General features: G+C 47.8%; 1 protein-coding gene across 3 annotated transcripts in view; it reads left to right on the forward strand.

Annotated features, from left to right (window-relative positions):
* Positions 1-8,881, forward strand: part of ADA (adenosine deaminase) — a 60,938-nt gene that overhangs the window by 31,633 nt on the left and 20,424 nt on the right. For all 3 annotated transcript variants that reach the window (XM_085860819.1, XM_085860820.1, XM_085860821.1), the window contains one exon: positions 2,152-2,330. In XM_085860819.1, coding sequence (XP_085716945.1) covers positions 2,152-2,330 — 179 coding nt within the window. The remainder of the gene's footprint in view (positions 1-2,151; positions 2,331-8,881) is intronic.

Consider the following 8,881-nt stretch of genomic DNA (forward strand, 5'->3'; position numbering starts at 1 on the left):
GAAGAATATAACACTGGCCTACTTTCCAGACATGGAAGCTCACAAGCAAGGTCATAAAGTGGTCCTCGTTTGCAATGAAGATGTTGCATATGCCCGAAGAAAATGATGTTAGCATAATGCTGACAACGATGCCATTCATCTTGCCAAGGCAGCCACCATAGTTAGGAGAGACATATTCAAAATGAAAAAGGAATTCAATGGTTCATTTGATCCCAATGCCAGAAGTCATCTGTGCCACTTGTTTATATGGTGTTGTACGCCCCATACATCAAAGAACAGTCAAGCTCATCGTCAGTGCCTCAGCCACCTGTGCCAGTTGCAAGAAGGAGAAAGGTTGCAGAGGACAGTGCAAATGCTTGAATGCAGCTCTTCAGTGCACTACTCTTTGCAAGTGCTGTGGACTATATGCACGGACAACTAAAATACATCAAGACATGCAGCAATATTGAACGACTATAAACGACACAAAAAGTTTCGGTGAAGTCGCCTGATGTCCATAATTTCAAAATAACGTTTAATCTGATTTTCTGAGCTGAAACCTTTTATGGTCAAAACCACAAATTGCTCTCACCCTCTTTGGCAAGTTAAAAACAGTGTAACATGGCCACATGCCACTGATAAATAAATGGACACATGATAGCTGTTTAGTCTTTCAAAACATTGAGTAGGTCTTTGTTGGAATGGTTGATCATATCCTACGACTGCTTTTCAAAGCTCCAACTTGTCCCAAGTTGAGCATATTATGGTTGGTGTGTCACCAACCATGGAATGTAAAAGTGTCAGAATCAGATAATTGTCCATTGCTTCATCGAGGGTTGCTTTTGAACTTGTGGTCAGTTACTTCATCACATTTTTAGCTCACCTGGACTTTAGTCCAATGCGCTTATGCGATCGAGCAATGTCCGTAGGTGAGTGAATGAGTCAGTCAGTCAATCAGTAAACACTTCAGTCATTATCGCTTGAACCAAACACACGATTTTGATGAAACTTGCCCGCAAGCTTCATATCCAATGCCTAATGAAGGTGTATGGACCACATCAAAATCTGTGCTCATTAAGGTGGTCTACAGGGGGGGGGGGGGGAGGAGTTTGACCTCCCCAAAATAGGTATTTGCTCTTCTCTGAAACTACACACACAATTTCGATGAAACTTGACCATAACCTTCATCTCCCAAAATGTACCAAAGGGTATCGACCGCATCAAAATCTGCGTTCATTAAAGTGGACGAAAAATATATTATTGTTGCTTTGTAACAATGACTGCAGGAAGGGGGGGGTTGACACCCCCCCCTCCAAAAAAATTGGTATTTGCTCTCTTCTCCGAAACTACACACACAATTTCAATGAAATTTGACCACAACCTTCATCAGCCATGATGTACCAAAGTTTGTTCATGGCATTTAGAAAAATCAGGGTCGAGGGAAGTCTACGGGGGGTTTGAGTTCCCCAAAATCGGGATTTGCTCTCTTCTCCGAAACTACACACACAGTTTCAATGAAACTTGACCACAACCTTCATCAGCCATGATGTACCAAAGTTTGTTCATGGCATTTAGAAAAATCAGGGTCGAGGGAAGTCTACGGGGGGTTTGAGTTCCCCAAAATCGGGATTTGTTCTCTTCTCCGAAACTACACACACAATTTCAATGAAACTTGACCACAACCGTCATCACCTGTCATGGACCAAAGTTTGTTCACGGCATTAAAAAAAAAATCAGGGTGTATGGGGGTCTACGGGGGTTTGAGTGACTGTTGCTCTTGATCCAGGTGAGCTTCAAGACGTGCAGTCCAATTTTTTATATACTGCCATTGGAGAACCCGATGAAGTTATATTTAAAGAAATCAGAAATCAGAGTATAAAAATATATTATTGTTGCTTTGTAACAAAAGAATCGGTGTTGCTAGCTCGCTAGCTTCAGTGACCATTTGCTGGCAATCTACATACCTTAATAATTCAAGTGAATGAGGGTTTTGCTGAATTTAATACTCAAGATTATATGTGAAATTGGTCCCCTCTATCGTTGTCAGGCCCTATAGGACATTCCCTAACTGTTTGCCACATTTCATGCTTTTATCATCATCAAAGGCACAATTCATGTATGTACATATCTGATGAACTAAATAAAGTGAATGTTCACCCAACCTTACTGCAGACTGGTCTCCAGAGGTGCTACGACTTTGTGAGCGGCATGGCGTATCGGATATTGAAACCGAAAATGTGCCGAGAAATGAACCCAGCAGTTTAGGTCAAGCCACGGTGGTTGGGATGGATCTAGCTGGTGATGAGTCCCTTGTAACAGAAGCTGGATCTGGACACGTTCGTGCCTTTCAGGTATGTGCCCCTGCCTACATAATCATCCGTCAATAGGTGCACATCTAACTATTTTCAATTTGTATCTGAACATCTGACAGACATCTACATTTGCAAAAACAGTTAAGTTAGCAAACAGATTATCTCTTATCGAGGTTCAGTAACTGCGATGGTAGTTCAAATTCATCTGGACATTCCTTTAAAGTGAAGCTTGCACATAACCTTGACATGTAATCATCTCCACACTGTGTAAGTTGATCTATTTGGAAATTTCAACACCTTGGATATTTTATTGATCAGAAATGTCAAAACTGCTTTGCTGTTTTTTTTTTTTGTTTTTTTTTTGTATACCTTGGTCGAGGCTCGTATGAGAGCAAACACACAACTCACAGCAAGGAGGCATGAGACAAGAGGGGTGGGAGTGGAAGGGACAAAACATTGGGGAACAGACACAGGTGAACTGTGGAAGGGAGAGGGATGGGGATGGGACGGGGAACATGGCGAGGAGAAGATGGACATTACAGGGACTTTCAGGAAGGAAAGCAGGAGAATTGAAGGAAGTGGGCTTGGGTGGATTATCGGGGGTAGAAAAGATCGAGGATTTGGATGGGGGAAGATAAGAGGTGGTGGTGAACAGCTGTTTTGAAAGCCTGGAGGGAAGAATGGGAAAGAATAGAGTGAGGAAGTTTATTCCAAAGGCGGGAAAAAAGAGGAATGAAAGAGTGAAGATGAGCACTGATTCGTGATTTTGGTAGTTTTACCAGAAGAGGGTTGTTGGCGGACCTTGAGCGCCCTGTGGAAATGTGGTTGGGACAGATCGCAGAGAGAGCAGGGGCAGGAAGGCTGGAGAGGAGTCGGTAGAAGACAGAAAGACCACCGACCAACCTGCGGTGATTGAGTGAGAGGCCCAAAGACTCAGCTTCATTGCGGGAGATGCCAATGATCTTAAAAGCCCTGGTTTCGACAGCGTGAAGTCGAGAAAGGTGGGAGGCAGGAGCACCAGCCCAGAGGGGAGAGCAGTACTCCATCAGGCTACGGACAAAAGCTTTGTAAGTAGTGAGGAGCTCAAGAGGGCCGAGGAAGGACTTAGCACGACGGAGGATTCCCAGTCGGCGACTGGCTTTTGAGGCAAGGTTGGAAATGTGACTTTCCCAGGAAAGGTCATGGCAGATAGTGAGACCCAGAAGCTTGAAAGAAAAGACTTCTTCCAGAGGATTGTTGAGAAAGTGGATGGGGGGGTTTTGTAAACGGTCCTTTCGAAGAGACATAGTGAGAGTGTGAGATTTGTGTGGATTGAAAGACATGTTCCACGTGTTGGACCAGTTTGTGATTTTATCCAGATCTGCAGTGAGCGAAGAAGCTGCTGCTTGCCGGTCTGAGGGATGACAGATGGTACGGCAGAGGGTGGAGTCATCGGCAAAGAGAAATAGAGGATTTTCCAGAGAGTCCGAGAGATCATTGATGAAAACCAGAAAAAGAACAGGGCCCAGAACGCTACCTTGAGGAACTCCAGCCTGCACAGGAAGAGGGGATGAAAGAACTCCATTTAGGGCCACACGTTGACTGCGACAGGAGAGGAAGTCTGCGAGCCATGAGTGGAGATGGCCTTGAATACCATGGGAAGAGAGTTTGGTGAGTAGGGCAGGGTGCCAGACTGTGTCAAAAGCACGTGATATGTCCAGGTATACGGCTCGGATTTCCTGTCTGGCATTGAGGACCTCCATCCATTGATGGGAGAGCAGTAGCAGCATATCCAGGGTAGAGTGACCTGGTCTGAAACCAAATTGATGATTGGAAATCAAGCCATTGGAGAAGAGGAAGGATTTCATGTCTGAAGCGATGATGGATTCCATAACCTTGCTGATGATTGGGAGAAGGCTGATTGGTCTGTAGTTACAGGGATCTGTTTTTGCACCTTTTTTATGCAGGGCAGTGATGTTAGCAGATTTCCAAGCATATGGCAGATGACCTTGGGAAAATGAGAGGGTGAATAGAACAGAGAGAGGGTGAGCAAGAGCAGAAGAGCAGGCTTTGAGGACACGTGGGCTGATGCCGTCTGGACCGGTTGCAGAATCTGACTCGAGGTTTGAAAGCAAGCTCTCCACCTTGTCAGGAGAAAAGGATACAGAGTCCAGGGACAGTTGGGTGCGACTGGGTAAAGTGGGTAGAGATAGTGATGGTTGCACTCTTTCTTTTTCTTCCAATCTCACTTAATTTAAGTGCATGCAATGCAGTGGGAAACAGGATTATTGGTATTGGTTCTCAACACCATCTCTATAACAACGTGCTCATCTCTCTGTCATTCTTTCTCTCTGTCACCTATTGTGAGATTCCATAATGTAGTGAGATTGTGAATTAAACATTGTTTTGTCGTTATTTAATATAATCGTGTGTGTGTGTGTGTGTGTGTGTGTGTGTGTGTGTGTGTGTGTGTGTGTGTGTGTGTGTGTGTGTGTGTGTGTGAGAGGGTATGTGTGCACATCATATATATTGTTGTGGATTTCCAGCCCGTCGGCGTGGGAACGACTGCGTCTAACCAATAGCGGTCGCTACGCCCACCGAACGAACAATCAAGTCGCGGCTTTCCGGATCAACGCCGGAAACCAGCCACAGGTGTGCTTTTAAGCACACCACAACCTTGTCCGCACTCTAACCGCACGCTACAGGGTCCGATCGCCAAATCTTCGATTTACCTAATTATTTGCGTGGGTAGGTTACCGAGAGATTGTACCTCAACGGGACCGCTTGGAAACGAGCCGCTTCAGCAGCTCGCTTTCTTTTGGGATAACCGAGCGGGGTATTATCGCGCAGTCCCGTTGGACTCGATCACTTTACCGGCTATTTAAAAACCAACTATATTCTGAGTGCAAGATGGCAGCTCAATTAAGGGAAGAGGACGCAACGAACAGGTTTACATTCACACAAGGACATTTATTATATTAAAGCACGTATGCAATTAAACAAAGCAAAACACGTATGCAATTATACAAGCAATAAAAGCACGACAAAAGAACGACGACCGTCTATACGAAATGCAATGCAAACATTTACAGCACACAAAGCACTTAACAATTTCCTACTTATTAGAAGGGCCCACGGACACACGTACGCACACACACACCCAATAAATGGTGGCAGAGGCCTTTAATAACGAGCTCCAGCTTGGAGGACAGGTGAGCTGAAACTCAGAACCTATCTCGAACCTCTCCATCTCGTGTGGTCTTCAAGTTGTTCAGACCCGGGCTCCAGCGAGAGTGAGCTGGATCTAATCGCCGTGAGCCGCGATCCTTCCCGAGCTCCTGCAAATCCTCCCGTGCTTCTCAACACGTGCTGGTGAGATGAGGCGCCGATCCTTCCCGTCGATGCGTCGCTTCCCCGAGGATCCACCTCCATGAATAGGTCGATGAGGCGCACCAAGCCGGGAACCAAAATGGAGAACAAAGAGCTCCACGAACCAAGAAGAAGAAGCCACCACTCGCAGCTCGAGACAAGCGACCAGCTTAACTTTCTTCCAAACAGGGCAGCTTGAAGCAAAAAGCTCTCCCGAGCCAAGCAGAAGCCGAAGCTCACTGAACCACCAAAGCAAAAAGCCTCCAAAAAGCCTCCTCCCGAGCCAGGCCTCAGCTGAAGCTCACTGAGCCAGCCGAAGCAAAAAGCTTCCGAAGGCCTCAACCCTAACCCAAGCCAAACAGGACCCAAAGGTCTGCTGAACGGCTACTCGCTGCCGAAGCAAAAAGCCTACTCATCAACTCCCTTCTCCAACTCTACCCACGAACAAAAGAAAAGATCTCCTCTTATCCTTCTCCCGCCCTTCGCCCGCTCCCGGCGTGACTCATGACCCATGCCCTCGTGCTCCATCCCCCGCTCAGCCACGGGTGGGAGGGAGTTGTTGATATCATGAGTCACGGGATGGCAGGGTTCTTCTTCCTCTTTGCAGAAGAGGGGGGAAGGACGTCTCCATTGTTTAGTTCCTTAACTATTAAATTGATCCGCAGCGCATCTAATCGATTTCTGAACATTTAAACAATGAAAGGTGAGCTATCTAGGGAACAAGCACTTATCGACAGAGCTGACTAAAGGAACCTGTATGTTGTGTGCAATCGAATTCCCAAATTCGTAACACTACTCCCCTTTTCACAGACTTATCCCGAATCGTCAAATTTTCATGTGACCAGCATGTGTAAGTTTTCCCCCAGTACGTTCTACCTTCGGATCCCTGAGTGCAACATTTCTTTATACGTGTCCGAAAAATAAATAACCTAATGCGCGGCGTAACTAGCTAAACAAACTCTCAGACTCATTCAGGCAACTTAACTAAAATTGCCGGCGCAAAAACAAACATGCAGGTGGGGTTCCACGTATTTACAATCTTAACTTATCTATTACATCACACTAACCATGGCCCAGGACTTGTGATCTGTGAAAGGGGAGAAGGTAAAAGTCATTTCAAAGTTAATTGATGCAGGGGTATGGATGGAGATGGTCGCAAAACACAAATGAGCATGATGGATGCACGGGCTGCCTGCAGGGCAGTCCTTGCAAAACTGGATGGTCCTGGCGCACATGGTGATGGATGGACACAGGGGAAAACGCAAACAAGGGCTAGCAGGCATGGGGTCATGGCAGAGGCAGGCAAACGAGGCATGGCAAGGCAAGTCCATGCAAAACAGGTGGCTGCAGGACAACAGGCCAGCAATGAAGCTGGCCGGCCTCTGGTGTGGTTCAATCAGGTCTGGAGGGAGTGCGGTGGTGCCGCCGCTCTGAAGGCAGGCTCGGACCTAGCCTACTGTCTCCCCCCACTCTATCGCCTTTGCCTGTCTCTGTCCATACCCACTCCCTTAATTTGCCACACAACACCACAAAATTTTGCCCCTCTTTATTTTTATTTCCCCTTTTATAATTGTCTCCCAAACCCCCTTTATTGTCTTTGTCCGGCTAACCTATCCTATCAACCTAGCCTACTCCCAACCCCTACGTTCCCTCTCTGGAGGGGAATAGGGAGAGACTAGCATCCTGTCTTGAGACCCAACAAAGCCTCAGAATGGCCTCCTCGGAGTTCAGCGATCTACCAAGGTGGGTTCAGCGGCCTACAACGAGCGAAGGGATGGATGGTGTGAAGGGGTACATCTCATAAATACCCTAACATTTATTAACCTGAAACTACCCCGGGGCTTTCAAAAACGCCTCACACTTTTAAACTATCGGTTCTAAAAACCATGATTCCCGTCGCCTGTGTTGGTGTCCATTATAAATTTGGGCCTTGCCCTCAAATTTTCATTCGTGCCCTCGCACAATTTCCTGGCTGGGCAGCGTGGCTCGACTGGCAGGAACTCCCCTCTCTGCCGAACTCTAACCATGGCACCCCCAGGCCCGCAGGCTGCCTCCGAGCCTAGCTGCTCCCTATAAACACGGGGGTTGCCCTCTCTGGCATTGCCCCCCTCCGATACCCCGTGGCATTCTGGCGCTACGGGTCCCGTTTCCGACGGGTCGCCCGTGCCAAGTACACTATCCCGGCCCCTCTTGGGCCCTTGGCCTACTCTGGCCGACTAGCCCGGTGCCCGGGGTGCCCATTAAACAAATACTCAACTTTCCACAGCCACGCTCCCAGCCGCTCCATGAATTCTTGCACCCCTCCAAACGGGTTTCGTGCTTTCTCTCGACACCAACAACAAAACGACCTCCTGTTAGTAAATTTGAATAACACACGAGCTAACATTAAACTGACCCTGGGGTCACTTGGGTGGGAATCACTCCTCCCCCCAATCAGTCATCGCACCATGCATACCACATTCGCTCCATTCGCACACTTGGGCCCACTGTCCCACACTCATTCCTCACACACTTTCCATTTCACAACTCACACCAACACTCTATACTGCCATCCTTCCTAATTAAATCCCCTAACTCGTGCTCCCTAGTCATCCCTTATTCTCATGCACGTTCCATTTACTCTATGTAGCTAAGCTACGTCCACTCTACACATTTCCATGTCTGTCCATGTCTCCAAAAATCCCAAAATTCCCATTTCCTAAATCTGAACTAAAATCCCTCTAACTAATCCATTCCACGGGCTCCATGGGCCTTGTCCCTGCCCCATGAAGCTGGTCTAACTATCGCTAACCCATCCCCCTAACTAGTAGTTCCTGTGCCCCCTGACAGGGGGTCTTCCACCCCTTGCCCAGGGAATCCTGTTCACCCGAAGCGAGGCTTGCTTTTTTTTTCTATGCGTCCACCAGCGCGGCAACTCGCAACCTGCGCTCTTTCCCCGTGACGTCATGGCAGCTGTTCGCGTTTCTCGCACCTCGTCCCTTATCGGACGGTACCATCCGGCAGGGATTCCCCTCCTGCCGGATTCCAACCATGCAGCCACGACGTCACCCTGCGCATTAAAAGCAAGCCTCGCGTTTCGAGGGGTTCCCCACGCGAACACATATGCTCTGCTCGTCGGAGCTTTACAGTCACGCTCGCGTGGAGAACCCGTCCGGTCCAACTCCATATCCAGCCTACCTTCTGTCCGTCCGCGGGATCGGCTAATCCACCGCGTGCGTTTCCGGACCGGGTTTCACTCGCGT

Source organism: Eptatretus burgeri, chromosome 17 (genome assembly GCF_056783735.1).
Source record: "Eptatretus burgeri isolate ZD-2024b chromosome 17, Ebu_testis_v1, whole genome shotgun sequence".
NCBI classification, from domain to species: domain Eukaryota; kingdom Metazoa; phylum Chordata; class Myxini; order Myxiniformes; family Myxinidae; genus Eptatretus; species Eptatretus burgeri.